Here is a 21,096-nt window from a genome sequence, read left to right on the forward strand (position 1 = left end):
CCCCACTATTCCCCAGACCTTGGAGGCCGTGGTTACAATTGACTGGTGCATAATCGTCATCATCATCATAATCATCTTCATCTTCACGATGACACTCCGTATCATCTAAATTTACGCTGTCATCATCAAAATCATCATTATTTAAATGCATGTACCTGAAGCATGATCATGATAATCATAAATAAGTTCATCAACATCTTAATCATCACCACCACCACTTTCATCATCGTCATCGTCATCATCATCATCATCATCATCATCATCATCATCATAACCACCAACACCTACACCACCAACACCACCACAGTTGAGCCAAAAAAATCTCATTTAATGACAAAACAAAAAAATAAGTCAAAATAATGTACATGTTTAGTTTTATTTTATAATATCTGATTACATGATTACATGATATTGTTGTCCCAGCAACAACACAGATCACAGAAATGTCAAAAATAGTGAATGTACCACTAGGAATAAAAAAATAATATTTCCAGTTTCATGCACAAAAAGATAGGGTAAGTAGGTTGGGAACTTTTTTTAATAGGTAAATTGTTTCAAGTATATGCTTAAGAACATCTCTGCAATCAGTATTTAAATAGCATCACTGGTATTGTTAAAAGCCAAAGACACCTTATTTTTAGCTGAAAAAAATAAATCTATTCAGTATCAATTGAAAAACAATATTTCTCAAGGCAATACAAAGGTTAAGGGTTAAAGAAAAAATAATAATGGAGGGCAGAAAGCCAGAAAAAAATATTTTACACCTTAGAATATATTGATCGCCCGACCTTTTTCTTCATTTTCGGGTTATGATCATAAGTCCAGGTTGAGTATTCACTCCATGCTGACAGTGATATAATTGCTAAAGTATTTGTTTTGAACCAATATTTTGGATTTGTGATTAAAATGATCAAATTATGAATTTGCCAAACTCAAACCCTCACGAAATTGAACCAACCTACAATACACTGTTCATATTTTAAGCCTTTCACTAAAACAATGAAAAAGTCAAGTATTAGGAACAAATTACAGGATAATACATCAAGCATACAAGTATATATGTATATTAAATAAGTAGCAAATTAAACAGTTAAATGTTATTGCAAAGGAAACACTATTTAATATGGTATGTTATACTGTGTTTCATTTTAAGGGGGTTAAAAACATTCCACAATAACAATGAAAGAATTGCAAAAGCCTTAACTTCATTTCAGATCATTTTAAAGTAAAGACCCTTGGTAGCTTTATTAGTCAGGGTTGGTGAACTATTCTTTTACATAATTAAATAATAGTAACCGTTCATACATAAACAAAAGCACCAAGATTCAAACCCTTTATATGCTTTATTTGTTGTTTATTTCAAACATGGGGGATAAATCAATACTGTTTAAAGCCAGAAATACAGGCCTTGGTCTCTGGCAGCATACAAGTTCCTTTTAAATATCTGTAACAGTTTTTGAGTACAGTAATGGCCAAGGTTTTTGCACTTTTACAACATAAACTATCATTTTACTGCCATAAAACAAGAGGCCCATGAGAGCCTTTTCTCTTCTGTCATGCCTTTTTTTATCCAACGTGTGAACATACTAGTAATAGGCAATATACTGAACCCACATTCAAAGGGAAGCATTCAGTGAACCATTTCATAACAAAGGGCATAGGGAGAGTAACACTAAAATAATACACAACTCTTTGTACAAGTTGTCTCCCTTAGAGTAACTTTTGATAGGGCTACATCATTAATGAGACCATAATCCAGTCATGCCTGAGCAGATCTGTCTGGTTATAACAAAGTGATTGGAATAGATCTCCTATGGATATCTAACTACTGTATAAGTTTAATTGAGATACAATAAAAACTGAAGACTGTATCATGTTCACAAGCAATTGTTTACAGACACATGGATGACGGACAACGCGCCATCCCATATGGCGATGAAAAAAAAAATCTTCAAAAATCAGACAAGTTTTATTTCACATTCCTTGACTAAAAATGCAACCTTTGATTACTGGTAATTTAATAACCTAGATACAGCAAATTCTTTCATTTAAATAAAATAACATTTTTTAGGAATGATCTGGTAGGATAATCTTGTACAGTAAGTTACCATTTTCTAGTATAAATTTTCAACAAGTGAAAGACTAATTTAATTTTGCTAACCAAATGAATTTAAAAAAATTCTGACTATGAGAATAATTGAAAAAGTCACATTTATGTAAACAAATTGGCACAACAAAACATAATCAACAAAACATGAATATAAACCCTGTTATAAATATGGGTCAAATGAAAGCTCAAACTGTCTTATAAAGGTTTCTAAGACATAGAAAAGTTCAACAAATTGATTGTAGAATGACTTCATATAGTAATACAGCAATAATGATTTTTTTAAGTCATCTAAGGCCAAAACATAGGTAGGCAATTTACCTACCAAATCCCACAATCATAGGAAGGAAAACCACAAACAAAAAACTTTTCAAGAGTGGCCTAATGGATTTCCTTATTATAGGTTATGCTGTAGTTAACACTTAAATCCGTTTTATCTGTGTCAATGTCAACTGGATGTTCTATCAAGTCAATCCATTAAAGCATCTTGCCTGTACAAAAAATTACCAAAAACAAACAACCTTAATGATAAGACATTAGGGTACAGTAGGTAGGGAAACAGGAAACATTTTTTTGGTTAAGCTTAAATACATGAATACCCTAGATAAACACTACACAGTGTTGTCAAATCTGATTGTATGTGTATATGTATTCCTAGCAGTGATCACAAGGTACCCATTTCACAACTATGTGACTTTTGGATGCATGGCGAACCTTTATTCTCATATCATTTGAAAGGGCTTCGTGCGCAGAAAAGAGAAATGAAAACAAAACAAAAATAAAACTAACATTATCTGCATTAAAATGCACAGATGATGAAAATACCCTGATATTTCCTAATGGTAATTTGATTTTGTGATAATGAAATTATAGTTTGCTAAAAGGACCATTTATCAACAGTATTATCTTAATATATCCGTAAACTAACTTAACTATGTAGCTTCTGGTTTACTTTCGGCCTAACCAATTCTTGCTTTTCGCATTTTGCCCTATAAAAAGCAGGAACAGTAGACTAAAATATATAAATTTTTATGTATAATAACAACATTTATTGTAGATGAGTGCTCCTTTTTCATATACACCAAAAACACCATATATTTAAGGCAACTGCTCCTATCTAGCATACATGTATATATTTGTGCATTTCTAAATAATAGGTAGTCAATCTGAAGAACAAAACATCAAATTGGTGTGGCCTAAATGAGTTTAGTTCCTATCTTTAAAAACAATTTTACAATGATAATATAAAACAAATACATATAACTATTTCAAGAATCATTTATGGTATAAACAAAACAGTGTAAATATAAACAACTAAATAATAACAAACAAGGGTTAATTAATAATGAAGAGACTCAAATGCAATTTTACAACTAGAAAGAAAAAACAACAAAGATCATAATTATTATGAGAAAATTAACAAGATTATATCATAGAAAAAATAACTAGATCATAAGATAAATAATTAAATCATTACATAGATAACTAGATCATAAGAAAAATATAACCTCTTTTATGCATTTAAAAGTAATTATGAAATCATCAGTGTTTTTTCTACAATTAATTAAGGTTAAAATAAACACTTAAATCTACAATATCATAAACATGCAGTCATCGAAATTAGAAGTTTGGATGAACAAGCTAGAATCATTACACTAGTCTTTAGTATAAAAAATTCACAAGCCCTGCTATAGAAAATCCAGAATTTCAGCGACAAAAAAAGACATTTTATCAGTGCTGGGCCTGTATTCTCTAATGTCCTGGGTCTGAGTTTAAGACTCAAGCTCAGAAAAGCAAAATTTTAATTGAGTTGTAAAAAATTCATCCTTAATCGTACCCAAGAGACAATCAGTGTGTACTTGGCAAAGCATTTATACCGGCAAACATTCTTGGTAAAGATTTTATAGCTACAAACATTTTCAGCAAGTTTGGTGAAGGTCAGATGAGAATTGTTCAAGTTAGAGAGTAGACAAAGCTTAAATGGCAAGGGCAGTAATCCTGAAGTGCTTCGGGGCATTTGGCTGATTATCGTACTTGACCGATTTATTTTACCAACAAATATTTTCAGCAAGTTTGGTGAAGATCAGATGATAACTGTTCAAATTAGACAGTGGACAAAGCAAAAATGGCAAATTTTGACCAATTCAAGGGCCATAATCCTGAAGAGCCTGGCTGGTTATAGAACTTTGCCAAGAATATATACCAACAAACATTTATAGTAGTGAAATTCAGATAAAAACTGTTCAAGTTTGAGAGTAGACAAAGCTAAAATGGCCAATTTTGATAAATTCAGGGGGCCATAACTCTGGAGTGCCTAAAGCGATTAGGCTGGTTATCAAACTTGACCTAGATATTTCACCAACAAACACTTTCATGAAGTTTGGTGGAAATTGGATGAGAAATGTAAGTTAGAGAGCGGACAAAGCTAAAATGGACAATTTTGACAATTTCAGGGGGCCATAACTCTGGAGTGCCTAAAGCGATTTGGCTGGTTATTGAACTTGACCGAGATATTTCACCAACAAACACTTTCATGACGTTTGGTGGAAATTGGATGAAAAATGATCAAGTTAGAGAGCAGACAAAGCTAAAATGGCCAATTTTGACAAATTCAGGGGGCCATAACTCTGGAGTGCCTAAAGCGATTTGGCTGGTTATCGAACTTGATCTAGATATTTCACCAACAAACACTTTCATGAAGTTTGGTGGAAATTGGATGAGAAATGTTCAAGTTAGAGAGCGGACAACATTGTGGAGCCGCCCGCCCGCCCGCCATGGGTGTTCCCATAATACGGCCATCGTAAGATGGGCGTATAAAAATTCTATTACAGGAGTTAATATTGTCAAAAGTGCTATAGCTGTTTTATATAATCTTCTCAACAATCAGGCACATGTCTTAAATCAAAGTTAGATAATAGATATTTTAAAACAATTTAGACCTCAGTTTTCTGAGCCTGAGTCTGAAACTCAGACCCAAGACATGAATGAATTGTGGAACAAGGACTTGAGGGGTTGTGCTTACTTTGACTACTGATGGTAGAAAGTTGATTAAATTACATTGAAATCATTGAAAAATCACAGTAGTTGCATTTATTATTCAAATTCATTCATGGGCAGGTGGAATTTCCTGATCGTCAACAAATAGTTTATGGATGATGCCATCCCGCCGTTTTCCGCTGCTGACTGCCTGAATAAACGCCGAGTGTAATGTCTGTCCGAGGGCAAAGTGTGTCTCTGTACCTTCATCTGTGAATTCGCCCTGTAATTTAAAATAGCTGACAATTAAAATAACCAAAACAAAGAGTGCTTCGAAGTGAACATTGACACTCATCTTTTTCTATTCAGTAAAACAAGTTGCATAACCCAACAAATATTCTAGTAAGAGTTATTGGACTTTTACATACATGTTTATGTACAATTTGTCACTTTGAACTTTTGTATCCAGTTTCATGCTCAACCTCAATCAGTTTTTGAGTAATAGTGAAAGTTAAGAAAATGCACTCCACCACTTACATGTATAACACTTAGGCTCTTTCTTGGTACCCAGTCTATTGATTACATATAATTCCATGAAATACACCGGGGAAAATATTGACTGCAGTAACCTAGTACACATGAATAATAAAATAGGTGAAATCCTAATGTTTGATTGGTCAAGCGAGACACAAATCAGGCAATAAGGAAATAGCCAGGAAATTTATGGTTGCATATGAACTAGCCTTTTTCCAATTTCTAATCAAAGGGGGAAACAAAGAATATGTTTAACCAATGACCAAAGCTATGACAATAACAAACCCCAGCTCATTCAAAAACTTTAATCTATTCATTAAACTATTTAAGTTTTTTTAACCTGAATGGGTTCATTTAAACCCAAAAGTTTTTTATATTTCAACTGCATATTATATGCTTGCTGTGGATTATGATGTGTTTTTTTTTATATTTTCTTTGAAAACCTGTACAAGAAAAACTATTCAAACCACTTAAGCATGTATTGGCATAATTCGTGTACAATACTTACGGTCGTCTCAACAACTTTTCCATTAACCCAGACATTGAGTGTGTCCTTCTCTGAAAAGCAAACAATATGTGGTATGAATATGTATCCATAACATATTTATGATTTTTTACTTGCACTTAAATCATTGCATTGCTTGGCGTATGAAGAATGTGTACATAACTAATTTGCAAAACATTTACTTGATAAAGCAATAAATTAAATTTTTCATCCACTGTAGATATTAAATTATTCCCAGTTATTGATACACATATATATAGTTATTTTGCAGTGAAAAATAAGCTGTGCCTCTGGGAAAATAAAAACCGAGGGATCACTGGATTGCTGTCTATTGCCATATCACTGCACTACCATGAAGGTGTAGTTTTCTGCTGTCTGCTTCTCATGTGATATTGCTTATTTCTTAATATTCTTGAACTAACTCACTATTTCCCCTCTTACATATTAATCTATATGTTTATATTCAGATTGACATAGAAATAAAAGCTGTTTCAAGAACTTTTCTGTTTTTAATTAATCAACACAACGGTCAACCCTTACCTAAAACTACTCGGAAAGGAGTACTATTCTGTGACCCCATAGTGAAACACCAGCATTTCTGGATCTTATTCTGATTATCCCGGAACTTTTCGAGCGGCTTTCCATTCACTTCCAGCGTGTACTCATATGCAAATCCAGAGCATGCATCTATGGATACGGTACATTTGGCACTGCCAACCTTAAAATGTTCTTTCCCGACAAGTTTAAACATCCAGTCTTCTCGGTGTATTTCCTGAAGATACATACGAAAAACAAGTTAAATCGATATTACCTTTTATTCATTAATATATTAATTGTGTAGAATAGGCCAATTTCAACTATAACTCCACCCCAACTGTCCTGTTTGTTATTGTCACTTGTTTGTCCATGTGATTCTCATGTTTATGTAAATGAGTGTATGAGGTGATGTATGAAAGTGGTCAAACGGGTATATTTATATTTAACTAACAGTTTCATTGGCTCTCCTATTTTTATCCCACCGCCCTTACTAATTTTCTAGGTTTTTCTAATCATTCCCAACCTAAACGCACAACTGCAAAGTTGTCCGTATATAGTTTTTATACATTCGGTTTCAACATAACTGTCTGAATCTTATTTAAACGATTGTATCGTTTCACAGCCTGGTGAGTTATTATATATAATTACATAGATTACTATTAGTCGTTCGTTTGTATTAATTAATATCTAAATAATAATTAAACCCGTTTTGTATTTGCTTCTATTTTGTTCAAACACGTGGCCATTGTATTGTACCTTGTATAATGTATTTTAAACATTTGCATATTGTATTATATTATATGTTCGTATATATTATATTTATAGGTTATTTCTACATACTGGTTTCTTTCTACATACTGGTTATTTATACATACTGGTAATAAACAGTAGAACCCTGAGAAGTGTTGAGTTTACCACCACCTTCTACAAATGGCTCCCCGGCGGGGAATCGAACCCCGGTCTTCCGCGTGACAGGCGGGGATACTTACCACTATACTATGCCGCTCCAATAGTGGTGGAGTGCCGCGCGGCGTTGGACGACGTCTGGCTGCTCTTCTGGCGGACAGAGCCTTACAACTTTCCCACTACACCATGTCTCGGATTGACAGCAGCCTGGCTTACTGGTCCGCGTCGGGGAGCCATTTGTATGATTACAGTTACAGGCTAAATATATATCACAGATAAGCCCTTAAAAAAAGGTTTGTTTCTAGTCATGTCTGGAACAAAGATATTGGTTGGTAGGTATGGATGTTCCTTCCATGGTTAAGTACTTTCTGATTGTTCATTCCAAAGATGTGTTTATTTTTAATTTAGTTTTAACTTCATGCTTATGAAATGAAAATACATTGATCTATAATATATGTACAATGTGGCCGTTAAAAACAGGTGACCTTGTATTCTACCTTATACACATGCACTGGATGTTTCTTTGCTAGTTTACAGTCTATGATAACAAAAGATGTCGGTTATTATGTCAGTAAGTGATTAAAGTTTTATTCAAGTCAATTTCTTTTCATCATTTAACTAACATTTCTTTTCATCTCTTGTCTGATATTTAGAAGCCTCCTTACACTATCAAAACACCAGATACGGGGACACTTCAAAATGTAAAATATTCAGAACATTGTACAATTTGGGTAGTTCAATAACCTGAGAGTATCTTATCTTTTTAAACATCAAGGAGCATATCCGTTGAATATTTTTTAAAGATAAGGCAAAAAAAATAATAACTTGTGTGGTTAGGGTTATATCTTGTCCAAAAACAGGTACAGAAGGTAGGCTTCTTTTTAATTAGACTGTATGTAAAATGATTGTCATCATTGGGGAATGGCAATAAAGTAAACTAGGTATTCTTCAGTATAAAGTGTTTTAAATTTAAATAAACTACATAATAAAACACATTTTATTTTCTACCCAACATACTGTAAATTTGAAAGTGTGGTGCCTTTTTCATAGTAAGAGTCTGGTGACTTAAACTAGAAGTGTTAAAAATATCTAATTAATCTGTAAGCACCACAAACAAAGGCTACCTTTCCATCAACGATAATAACACGTTTGCCGGATGTGGTCCCATGTTCAAATTCAACCTTGTGTTTGCCATCCGGCAAGGACAAAGTCCATGTGGCAACATGATCAGAAGACATCCTGGACTGAAAATATATCAAGCAGTGTGAATAATGATCAAACTACACACCAAAAACATAAAATGGCTAATACAAAACAAAACATGTCAATTGACAAGTTGAATATTCCAAACTTTCCATGATCTTTAATGTAATTTTTCCTTATTCATGAATGGAAATCATAAAGTAAGAACGCTCTAAAAAAACTTGTTTAATTGAGAACAAAAATAAACATGTTCCTATAAAATAATTACATGTGTAACGTCAAATGATTTGTTTACATCCGTTCGTACTCATTATCCATCGTACCAATTTCCATCTTAAACATACGAGAATATAGTTCAAACAATCATCAAGCGAATCGAAATTGCTACGAAAATTACTAATTCAGGAATGAAGCTTAAAAAAAAGGTTGTAATTATTAATCGATAGGTATTTAATTATTATTATTATTTACTCTCTTCTTCTACACAGCAACGCGCACCTGTTGAAGTAGGTCACCGTACAGGAAATTGAAAACTGTATTATCGGCTTTAACAAAAACGGTGTTGCATGCACAATGCCATTGTCACGGTCCATGGAATTTTGCGGAGTTTACTTTTCAGGCACGTTATTATTTTAACAAGCGAGGAGTGCGCGAGGATTTTTATATCCCTTTTCTTTGTATTATTTATTCACCGAAAAGAATTAACTATTTATGATGCAGAATCATCAGACGTTGTATTTTTTATATTGAAAATAAATATAAGTAATACAGAACGCAAGCGGCGGCTCATCAAAAAACTAAACATGATATGTTTTGTAACTTTCGAACAAAGAAAAATATATATCTTAAACGTGGTATGAGTGAATACTTTTCAGGTTTTGAAAAAAAAACAACACCACTACCACCACCCCCCACCACCACCGACAACAACAAGAACAGAATCATACCTATTTTGTTATATCTCTTAAAATTATGAGTAAAATTAATTCCAGCGACAAGCATCGTGGTTACACATGTCATACTACTCAAATAAGTAATGTTTTCCGCGGTTTCACTTTTTGGCAGTTTTACAGGGCCATTTCTAAAACCCGAATGCGATCCCTACTTAAACCTTTGTGTGACAAAGCATATAAGTTATTACTTACCACAAATACATGTATGTAAGTGATAAGAAATCTTAGAGCACGTGATTGACTGGTGCGATGAATACACAGATCATTTAAAAAAACAAAACAAAATATTTACTAATAAATTGTATTTCGTCCTAAGAGCAAATATCAACAACTTAATTAATTTAATCAATAACTTCATTTATGTTTATGTTAAACTTCACTTGTATCTAAAAATACTTTAACATGTGAATAAAATAATGCTTTCTAAAGGAAGTACTTACTCATCTGTTTATACATTACCGAACAACAAATGGTGCAAATCTTTCAAAAAATTAACACCTGATTTGTGTTATCTTTACAGAATATAATGCGTGCTAGGAGCACAAAAACACCTGGAATAGTGAAAGACAGCATGAAATTACGTCAAAAATGAACGTTTTAAGATATTTTTGCACAACTGCTAATGATATCCGGGAAATAGATTTCCTCGGTATTTTTTTTTGTTTCAGGGGTCAAGCCAGGGCGGAGGATGCAACGGCATCAATATGGTTGATAGGGAATCATCGGTTTGCTAAAATAAATGTACGCTATAATTAAACTTGTTTAAATAATATAAAATGTAGAGTTGGATTTTAAGCCCTCAAACTATAGTTTCCCAAAGAAAACAGGTCGAGGCACCATGAACTTCTGTGTGCGGATATGAAAAGTATGATACACATAGAGTGGGTCCAAAGAAATTCATTATCATCAAGCTAATTATTTCTAATACCTCCAAGAACACCAGGCGAGGCAGTTAGCTTAGGGAAACAACGATACAGTCAAGGCCTGAGTTAACAATTAGCTTATTATCCTTCTCTTTTCTTTCATTTCAGACAAAAAAATATAATCCATTTTTCCGAGCAGATGCGGGTGCTCAGAAGATAGTACAGGACTGGTTGCAAGCATCTGGTTCGAGCACATGGGCAGAATTAACTTCTACTAATAGATTTTCATGCATATTACACCTCTTCTTGATCTCACAAGAACTGTTTACTCGTATAAGACACCATTTACTCGCACGAAGATTATCTGTACTTGTTGTTAAGTTGAAAATAATGGGATACTTATACCTTGACTGATCTTATATAGTTGATGCTTCCTTCTTTTAATCATCGTTTTATGTACATTGTGAGGATATATGTTTTGATTCGACACATGGCAATCAGACATTGTAAAAAAGACAACTAATATTGTGACATTTTGTAAATAAATTGTAGAAATGTTGGTGTGGCATTTTGTGAAAGAAAAAAAACAATACAGAAATGAAAAATGTTGGTGTGACTTGTTGTTGAAAAGAAATGAATGACAGTTATGACGAAAATAGGTGTTACAATATGAATAATTGTAAAGATGGTCAATGTCGATGTGACTCTTTGTAAAATAATTGCTGAAATGACCAATGTTGTCGAGGCATTTTGTTAATAACTTTCAGAAATGGCCAACAATGGCACGAAATTTTGTGAATAAACTGCAGAAATAGCTAATGGTGGCTTGACATTTTGTGAAGAAACTGCAGAAATGGCCAATAGCGACTTGGCATTTTGTGAATGAACTGCAGAAATACCAATGGTGATATGATGTGTCAATTTGTAAATAATTTAAAAAAAAAATCAAAGTTGGTCTGAAAATTTGTAAAGAACCTGCAAATGTAATCAATTTTACAGCGTGATAATTTGAAATAAATTGTAAACTGTTCAGTTTTATAACGAAGTTGGACAAAATGCGTTTTGTAATCGCGTTCTTTTAGAAATATGTTTATACTTAATGTATATGCAACGATTTGGAAAGGAGAAACGGAAATTTTATTGGCGTCATGGAAGTGATAGACCAAGTATGCTAACCCTCTTGACTCTTGAAGGATTAAAAGAGCCAACCACTTGAGAAGAGAGACTTTATTACTTCTATTGATGTTTATATTACGTGATATTTTTGCGCTTTATAGCATTTTTTATTTATATATATTCTTGTTTTGGACATCATGCAATTAATTGACGAGTGTTTAAATATGTCTGTGTTGGTGCTGAACGGATTTCTCCAACTCAACGTTCACACTAGCTGATCGAAATTTTAACGCGTTCGGCAACTTTTATATGAGTGTGTTCGTAATCGTGACATAATCATGAAAAACTATAAACTATGAATATAAAATTAATATATCTGGAAGTGTCTACCGATTCCAAAGAAATTTTTTACCTGGACTAGTTGAAGCTGAAAGTTAATGGGAAAAAATGATGAGAAAGACACATTTTAAAACCCAATTAACTAAATTTTACATTGCGTTTTAAATGAAAGTTTGAAGTGTTATTTCAAATCCGCAAATGAAAATCTGTAATAATTCAGACAATATTTGGTGAAGTGCCAAACAGACTCACTTGAGAGACAAGATTGTATTGCTGCCTTTTATATTTCAAATGAAGCATCATCAATTGAGTAAGAGGATGTACATTTCTTCAAAACAGCTGCTGGGCTAAGTATGAAGGATTCCTGCAACTGTTTGCGAAACCATGTCCAACTTTAGGGTAGTTGCTCAAGCGGAATTCAGCCATACCGGACGTTTATCAGGTGAATGCTTATTTACAGAGTTAATTAGGCAAACATTTTGGCCAGTAACGGGGCGTTTTTATTTCTATTTGTAATGTTCATTTGATGTTTCCCGCTGTTCGTGCATTTACAGACAAAACCCAACGTCTAATGTAGATATATATTTAATCACCTAAATGCGCTTTTCCAGGTGCATTTTACAGTTAATAATCATTTATAAAATGTTCTATTTTCATAACATTGTATAACAATATAGTTTTATACAGAGTAACTGACAATCACAATTACTTTTGCATTAAGGCTATCTCTCTGATATGGGTCCGCAGTAAAAATTGGAAAATGTACGTATATGTTTAAAAGATGTTTTGATTACATTTTTTGCAATAATTTTTTATTTCAAAGTAATCATTTTTTTCTGGAGTCAACGGTAAATGATATGCGACTGGCAGAAGGTGTGTGGCCCTATAGTTTCCATTGTGTTAATGGTTTTAACATATTTTACAATAATAAGGCATAAACATAACCATAAACATATGCATAAACATAACTATTTTAATAAATGTACATATAAAGCGTTCCACAATGCAAGGCGGACGGAGAGGCCAAACATTAAAATGTTTGAAAAGTTCATGTTTAACTACGTTTTGAGGAACAGTCTTTCTCATGAGTAGAACAAACATCCTTTGCAACATATTTTGGAGTAATAAGGTGATGAGCAAGTTTTACGAAAGAAAATTTTATCGGATTTTGGTTCAAAAAGCATTTGCATTTTTCAGAAAAGTCTGTAGACAATATCAATATATTTTTACGTCAAAATGCTTCAGACTACCCATTCAACAATGTCTTGCAGGAAGAAAAATAGTGCAAAAAGGTGGATTTAATTCCTTTCCCGATAACAAAATGCAAATGTCTTTCTCAAAATAGCTGCAAACACCACAACGCTGCAAGACATTGATCGGCAGTTCTGACTATTTTGACAAAAAAGTAATTTTGTAAGAAGATATTTCCGCAAAGATGTTAATGCTATTTGATTGATCATCTGATAAAATCTTATTCCATAATAGTTGCTCAACTCCTACCGGATTTAAGTATTATGTTTTCTAAGTATTGAACCTCAAAACTAATTAAAAAATGTTTTTTTAAATATTCATTTTTTGCCTTTGTGCTGTGGAAGGCACTTAAGGAGAACTTAATGAACGCACACACACAATGCATAACTTGAGAGTGAAGCATTTGGAACGATCTTTAATATTATCATATATCTCTGAGTTTTTTTTTATCAGCAATACGTTTTGGTTAGAAACTCATTGACCAAATGTTTTTTGAAAACTGATATATATTTGTATTGTTTGATTAAAGTAATGGCAAAATTTGAACTACCATCTTTTTCTCTCAAGCTTTGCTGTCATACTAAGTTCCGGAAGTCGCTGAACTCTTTTGATTCTGAAAAATGAGAAAATTCTTCGAGCAATTTCATATAGGCATCATGTTCAATTAACATTGTTATAGTTCCGATGAGGACCAGACCTTTTTTCTGAACAAAATCATTCTAAAACTCACAAGACCATCGTGGCATGTGCTTCCAATTACCCATGAAAGATGTAATGTGTTTTCCACATGTTTATGTTTTGTTTCCTGCCTTCGGTTTCCAAGGTAAAGAAATGAAGTACTAACTTTGATGTTAACGGGTTTTAAATTGTGTCCAGGAGCTTTAAATCAGTACAAGAGCTGAGGTAATACGCGGATTAGCGCTGGTGTAATTGAAAGAGGTCATTATTAGGGCAATTTTAGGCAGACATTCTGACTTTACTATTAAATATAGTAACACAATGTTCTAAATTCTATCAGTATCATACATCAAAATATTAGGGTAGTACCATTACCGGTAACAAGTTTTCTTTATTTTTGAACCCTCAAAAATTCCTTTTATTTGCCTCGTTATAGGGACCATGGGGTCAGGGCCATCATTACGTCATAAAACAGTAGTGTTTCATACATTGTAAATGCAATTATTAAGTTATCAAAGACATTTTTTAATCTTTAGTGTAACATTACCGTACACGACTCCTCTTGTAGATTGTTTTGTCAATGAACAATCTTTATCAACATGAGGATGCTGTTTTCATATTTTGGGTGTCTTTTATTCTACCGAATGGTCTTATTTCTGAATGTATTTATTTCCACGATATTTGTCACCTTTTTACAGACTGCAGCATGAATCTACCATGGTTCCGGCTACCTCGATCACACACGGTCACCGCACGACGTCGACCCGAGGTCCTCTCCGCAGGTCACATGGCATATACACATATACAGCTAGTGCAGAGTAAGGTTTACGCATATATAATTATTTTAACAGTACAGTAGATCGCTTTTAAGCCATTCTGCATTAAGTTAAAAAATAGAATGTTACTTCAGAGGCACGAACTACACCAAAATTATACAACTATTGAAGTCCCCGTTTGGTTGAGAGTGTTAATTAACAGTTTATTAAACATAACTGCCCTCTAAGCCTCCATTAAACCAGGCAAGCTGTATTCCATTTTAGGTTGTTCTAGTTCATCGGGAAAATCGAGAATGTGTCTTTTAATATATATTTTTTTCAAATATACATACCACGTACTTCAGCGAGTGTGGGAAGGGTAGGGGGCGGGTGGTGTGTATATTATGTACTTTTAAAGGATCCCTCTTCCAGTATGTGTATATTGATCATTGTTAAGATAAATGTGCGGTTGAAATAAATATATTTTTATGCGTATGTAACCTGGGCTCATATTCACTAATGAGTTTTAGACACAGACTGATGCTGAATTTTCAGTTTGTTGTAAAATGCTATAGGATCAAAGATGCTGCACCTGTTACCCATAATCTGTTTTACAATCAAGCAGACATCTTTTGTAAAAGAAATGCTTTATTTTTGATATTTTGACACAATTCATAATTCCATTTTCCGAGCCTGAGTCACAAACTCGGTCCCAAGAAGTAAGTGAATACAGATTTTGGGCTTATTTTTTTTTTATTTTTGGTTTGGGTGCTTTTTGTCTTTGGTGTTAACCCTGTGCCATTAAACAGGGTTTATGTTTAAACTTTTGGCTACTGAGCTTGTTTCGGTTGTTTTTTCATAAATAATAAATATTGAAGCAGTACAACGTTGTGTGGCCCTCGTTGGGTGTCACTGGTACGACTTTCTAAGAATGTTTCCCGTTTCTGTGCCTCACTCTGTTCATTCACTTTGATTTAGATGTAATTATATGTAATTGTGGGATAAGTGTTAATTTTCATTTCTGAATTGATAGTCGGAAGATTATTGGAATCTTACGGAATATCGGTAGCAAATTTCCAAGGTTCCCAAGATTTTCGGTACCTGAGATGTAGCCATCAAAGGTGTACATGCAGCAGTAGGATTTTATCTGGGAGTTAACTCATACTTTACACATCAGTTAACAAACCCACAAACAACACAAAAACTAAGCAAAATCAGGAACGATCTGCTCCATGTTTTCCGTGCAGACAATACGCCGATTATATAGAGAAAACACTTAATTGCCATGAGTGAATGTTGGTGCTCGAGAGAAGCCCTGCTACTTTCAATCATAACAATGATTGGTTTAAAACCTGACTGAATATTGGGGCTGCTGTGTGAAAGCATTCAGATTTCCTAGGTATACATTTTCTTACTGAAAGTGAACTTTTTCGTGAAAAGATAAAATAAGAATGCATACCATGCAACGGTATGACTCTGTGAAGGCCTAGGGCTGATTCATTTTCCGTAGACATGTGTTTTTTTCTACAATAAAGCGTTCTTGGCAACCGATGGCTCAAAAGTTAAAAGATAGTAGCATCCTATAGAATATTTCTCATCACAAAGGAAGATAGAAATTTTATGTACAATGGGGTTTGATATCGAGAATGGATTACTGCAAACTGTTAGCAGGTACGTTTGTATGGTATAGCTATAGTTCTCTTAAAAGATATAGGATTCGACCAAGCATGTTTAAATTTGTGGAGTTACTGTCAACTTAAAATAAGACAATTTTTAACAGTTTATCTAACTTCTTGTGTAAATGTTTTATTAAACGTCTTAATTTGATAAATAGTATAACTTAATAACGCAAATCATAGTCCTGTCAATTGTATTTGTTAACATATTGTTCTCAGCTTATTTTATGTATGTTTACTATCATGCACTGACTTGAATGTTTTCGTTAACTTTGTACATACAAAAAAGCAGCATTCATTATCGTGTTTATTTATTTGTACATTTCTTGACGTTATGCCTAAACTTTCTATTGATTCATCGATATGCTGTATATACATAAGATAATAAACATTCTGTTCTGTTCTGTTCTTAAAATTATATTTTGCCTTACATTATCTGATAACATATTATATAATATGTTGTACCTAAAATATTTGAGTGCCTAATTAACCTATAATATCATATGATTGTTTTATAAATAGCTTATTCGTTAAGTGATATTATCTTAGAATCATTTTTTTTTTGTTATTTTGATATTTATTTGTAAAAACTGAACGTTAACCAATATTTCAGTTGATAGCACAGTTGAGGAAACGAAATGCATAAACCTAAAAAATGTTGCTTTCTGTGATGTTCCAACAGATTTAAGTTTTGTTTTAACTTAAAGCTAAAACTTTTAAATGGGACGGTGCCCATGCTATTTTGACAAAATTAATCGATAGTTGGTGTTGTCGGTACTGTCATGGCAACTTTTCCGGGGTGAACGACATTGATGAAAAAAGATCGGTAAGGTTTTACATAAAGACATATGTACATGTATCGTGGCAAATAACTCTGTCTGAAATATTTCCGGATAAATGTCACTTTTTATTTTGAAATTGTAACCATGCACTGGCGTTGTTGTGTGGTCTTGTTTCAAGGTACCGGTAGCAATGCATGTACTACTGAACATCTGGGCACAAACAATTATGTTGACAATGCACAATGCTCGTCTGGTGAATCATGTATCTACAAAATGATCTGAATAGAACTTTAAGCTTACCTTGGGAGGTGTTGCAAATGGCATTAATAATACCCGGCGCCCCCCCCCCCACCCCTCTAAAATCGATCCAAGTTTACTTTTTATGGCAATATCGGAGTAAAAATAAGCTTAAATTGCACCATTTCGGACTAGAAATTGTTACAATTTTCTTGGAATACACCCAAACTCCCTACCAACATTTTAAACCATATCAATTTCTGTCTTGAGGGAGGGGCGAATATTATTTCCTGGATCCGACCCTGAATACTACTTTGTCCCTTGTACGCTTAGGTTCAATATGGTAGGCAGTGAACGATTATGTTCAAGAAATATTATGACGTGATTTGAAACAGAAATGGTGCATTCACGTTCACACAAACACTTTTATCTCAGAAGGATGATCATGCATATCAATAAAGTGTGATTAAATAGGCGTGAAGCTATTTTATTGAGCATAAATTTTACTTATTTTTTTAGATAAAAACATAACATCAATTACGGTATGCATTGCATTTTGCGCACATTTAAGTGTTTTCTCGATAAAATCAGCGTATTGTCTGCACGGGAAACATGGAGATGCTCTTTTCTTATTTTCTCAGTGTTTTTGTTATTTGTGGTTTTGTTAACGCCTTTAACAATAAAAGATTTTATATATTTATGGACTTTTGACAGATCAGCTATCTAATTGATTACCAGATGTTAATCGTATCCACAGTTTGTGGCTTTAAAGTGTAAGCAGTTGCTTTTGTTTCGGGTTATTTTTCGTCCCTTAACGGGGCACACTATGGGTAACACATGATAGATGCAAACTTTGTTTGTTCTAAATTTTAATTTTATTGCATTATTATGTTCAACTAATTTGACCTATTGGGCATCTATGAAGTGAAACCCTGAACCGTGCCCCTTTAATTGTATGTCTTTTATTCCCTTTTCTTGTGTTTAGTCGGTGTGATTGAGTTTAATATGGATATGTTAATGTTACGTTTTATGTTATAAATTTTGAACATTATATAAAGCTTACTGAGTATTTTCAAGCTATACATGTTATGCTTCAGCAACCGTATGTAAATCCACCTCTCTCCCTCTCTCTCTCTCTCTCCCTGTATACGAAAGTACCGTAGACAGGAGAAGATAATATTATATTTATATCTTTTCATGAATGGTCGATTCTCTTTTTTTCTGTAGATGCAACTGTCTGTAATAGTTTACCTGTGTATTCTACTGGAAATATGTATGTCATTAGGTAAAATTCTGGGAGCATTTTTGTGTAAGAAACTCGAAAATGGAGAACATAGTAAGGAGAAGGAACAATTTGAAGACTAGATACAGTCTACCGATTAGTAAGTTTATACGCAGAGGTCATTACTTAAACAATATCTATTTGTAAGTTAGTAAGAGTAGAATAACAGCGGTGTGTTTGTGATCATCATAATGTTCGTGCAGCATACACTTGCTATGGTGTTGTTTCTTTAACAAATAAAGTAGAAGTCGTGTGTTGAGAAAAAAATAATATTAAGAAGGGTAACGTACTTGTTTCATTACCTTTACTGCTACATCAAGTGCAAACGTTCGCTTTATTTAGTTAATAAAGAAATGAAACATGCAATCCATCTTATATTTTCATTACTCTGAAACATGTACGATTGCATAATAATTATCAGGGGCGGATGCAGGATTTGACGGTAGAGGGGGCGTTACCTTTTGCCTTTCGCACATCCATCAGAACCTTAATTTCATGAGTTGGTTGAAAGTGTTGGTGGTGGGGTTCCCCCTCAGTGAACATTTTATCGATTTCTATTCCGAAATTGAGAGTTTTGGGCGTATTTTATTCCTTTTTTCACTGCTATATATATGAAGTCAAATGTAAACATGTACGATTTGAAAGGGGGCGGTGTGCACCCCCCCTCCCGGATACGCTAGTGATTTTATTAGTGCATACATAAGTATACATTTTATTATATTTCATTTTTAAATATCCACTTACGCTCTGAATTCTAAATTTTGTGCTTATTGTTAGTGGGTATCAATAATGCCTTTACCAGGAAGGATTTTTTTATTTTTGTGAAATCTCCACCCGGGAAATATATTTGGCTGGATTGTTTGTTTTTAAAGGATTTTTGATGCCTAAAACTCCTCCGAACCTAGGGATTTTGGAGAATTTCCTTGCCCATGATGTAGATTTAGACAACATTTTTTTCGGTTTGACTACCCCCCATGGACCATTCGCCCTCCCCACCCCTTCTCCACCCAGCCCCTCCTGGCACTTCGTCTGTGCAAAAAATTATTAGATGCATGAAAAATAATCATGAAAAGGATCGCCGTTAGTGTCGATGTTTGAATGTTATAAAGTTTAAAAAATCGAAACACAGCAAGTGCAGAAAGGCGATTTATTCTTTTAAAAATATTTGCGATATACACTTTAAAAACGGTGCGCATTTAGAAACATTTAATAGCTGTATCAGTTCCTTCCAGCTGACCCTGAAAGGGTTCATAGCCAGTTGGCAAACACATTGAAAATCAATTATACTGTAGGTTTCTTCCCAAATTGCTTATTCCAACTCAAAATGAAATGCATATTGCCATTACCAATTTTTCTTAACAATCGTGTCAAAATTACTTCACCAGTTTCATTGTAGCCCTTTTGACTAATTCCGACTCTTTACGGAATTTGACGAAGTTACACGAACTTTGCCGAACCAATTGGAAGAACAGGTAACTCTTGATTAACATTTTACCTGGACTGTCAGAAAACTTTGCAAACTCTCGTCTCCATCGAAAATTGCCTTAAAATGATGATTCCCGGAAACTTACTTACCATGCACTATTAATAATTGATAGAAAAATACAAAATCAGGTAAATTTCTATTATTTTAGTTTAATACACGGGCAGATTAACCCACCTCTGTTTTTGGTAATGTCTGTAGAATACATAAAATTTATAGTCTGTTGCCAGATTTTATCGTAAAATTTATGCCAAATTTTGAAATAAAGGTCTGAACTGACAGAATATCTGACCAGAATATCAGCTTGCGGTCAGATAATTGTTGAAGGGATTGTTGAAATAAATACACATGCTTATTTCCATGGTTTAATCTGTTGAAATGTGTTTTAACTGTTTAAAAGTACCATGATCATGGTTTGATATTACTGTATACACTCGCACTATCACAGACCTATAAAGCATGGATTGGCAACTGCCCCATATCGGTGAAACAATAAGAAATAATAATTTACCCACAATCCTTAGCGCGCGCATGGCAAATATCGCAAAAAATTCCGCCGAATCTCCGATCGGTGATTAACGCCGATCTTCGGTTATTTCCGCCAACTCTGCTAATAATGCCTTGTTCGTTATAGATTAAATTATAATTAATAACTGTGATTTTAATCAGATTCCATTGGACTATTATCAACTCAAATAAAAGTACCACGCATTTAAGTCAATTTTAATTAATGTTTTCCTACATGTATATATTCGGCCGATTTCGGACGTCTCGAAAATGACTACATGGTAAGATCTTGGAATGAAATCCCGCTGCACGCTTGAGTTATCGCATTAACATAGATGAGAGTTGCCAATCCATGGTTTATAGGTCCATGGCACTATTTTGCATTTTTACTAGCAAAATGACAAAA

At 33.6% G+C, this 21,096-nt stretch overlaps 2 protein-coding genes across 9 annotated transcripts in view; one reads left to right on the forward strand and one right to left on the reverse strand.

Annotated features, from left to right (window-relative positions):
- Positions 1 to 362: 362 nt before the first annotated feature.
- Positions 363 to 9,293, reverse strand: LOC128235410 (fas apoptotic inhibitory molecule 1-like). 4 transcript variants are annotated; one of them, XM_052950230.1, is made up of 5 exons: positions 9,267 to 9,293; positions 8,690 to 8,809; positions 6,663 to 6,894; positions 6,126 to 6,175; positions 363 to 5,366 (listed from the first exon to the last, which is right to left on the reverse strand). In XM_052950230.1, the coding sequence occupies exons 2-5, from the start codon at positions 8,801 to 8,803 to the stop codon at positions 5,211 to 5,213; spliced, it is 552 nt and encodes a 183-aa protein (XP_052806190.1). In that variant the 5' UTR covers positions 8,804 to 8,809; positions 9,267 to 9,293; the 3' UTR covers positions 363 to 5,210. The 4 variants fall into 4 exon arrangements, with proteins under 4 accessions (XP_052806190.1, XP_052806189.1, XP_052806188.1 ...); XM_052950229.1 differs by having other exon boundaries at positions 9,240 to 9,291; XM_052950228.1 differs by lacking the exon at positions 9,267 to 9,293 and adding an exon at positions 9,037 to 9,199.
- A 3,115-nt stretch (positions 9,294 to 12,408) lies between these two features.
- Positions 12,409 to 21,096, forward strand: part of LOC128233594 (pleckstrin homology-like domain family B member 1) — an 85,525-nt gene continuing 76,837 nt past the window's right edge. For 3 of the 5 annotated variants that reach the window (XM_052947336.1, XM_052947337.1, XM_052947339.1), the window contains exons 1-2: positions 12,409 to 12,481; positions 14,667 to 14,786. In XM_052947336.1, coding sequence (XP_052803296.1) covers positions 12,424 to 12,481; positions 14,667 to 14,786 — 178 coding nt within the window. In that variant the 5' untranslated portion in view covers positions 12,409 to 12,423. Of the gene's footprint in view, positions 12,482 to 14,666; positions 14,787 to 16,220; positions 16,395 to 18,646; positions 18,801 to 21,096 lie in introns of those variants that run through there. The other 2 variants (XM_052947340.1, XM_052947338.1) reach the window with 2 other exon arrangements.

Source organism: Mya arenaria, chromosome 5, assembly GCF_026914265.1.
Source record: "Mya arenaria isolate MELC-2E11 chromosome 5, ASM2691426v1".
Taxonomy (NCBI): domain Eukaryota; kingdom Metazoa; phylum Mollusca; class Bivalvia; order Myida; family Myidae; genus Mya; species Mya arenaria.

Bases quoted from the DNA above. Each gene is read 5' to 3' on its own strand.
- LOC128235410 (XM_052950230.1), bottom strand. From the start codon at position 8,803: ATGTCTTCTGATCATGTTGCCACATGGACTTTGTCCTTGCCGGATGGC. The intron at 6,895-8,689 runs GTAGCCTTTGTT...ATGTATCTTCAG, and splicing joins TTATTATCGTTGATGGAAAG to GAAATACACCGAGAAGACTG. The intron at 6,176-6,662 runs GTAAGGGTTGAC...TTTGCTTTTCAG, and splicing joins TCCTTTCCGAGTAGTTTTAG to AGAAGGACACACTCAATGTC.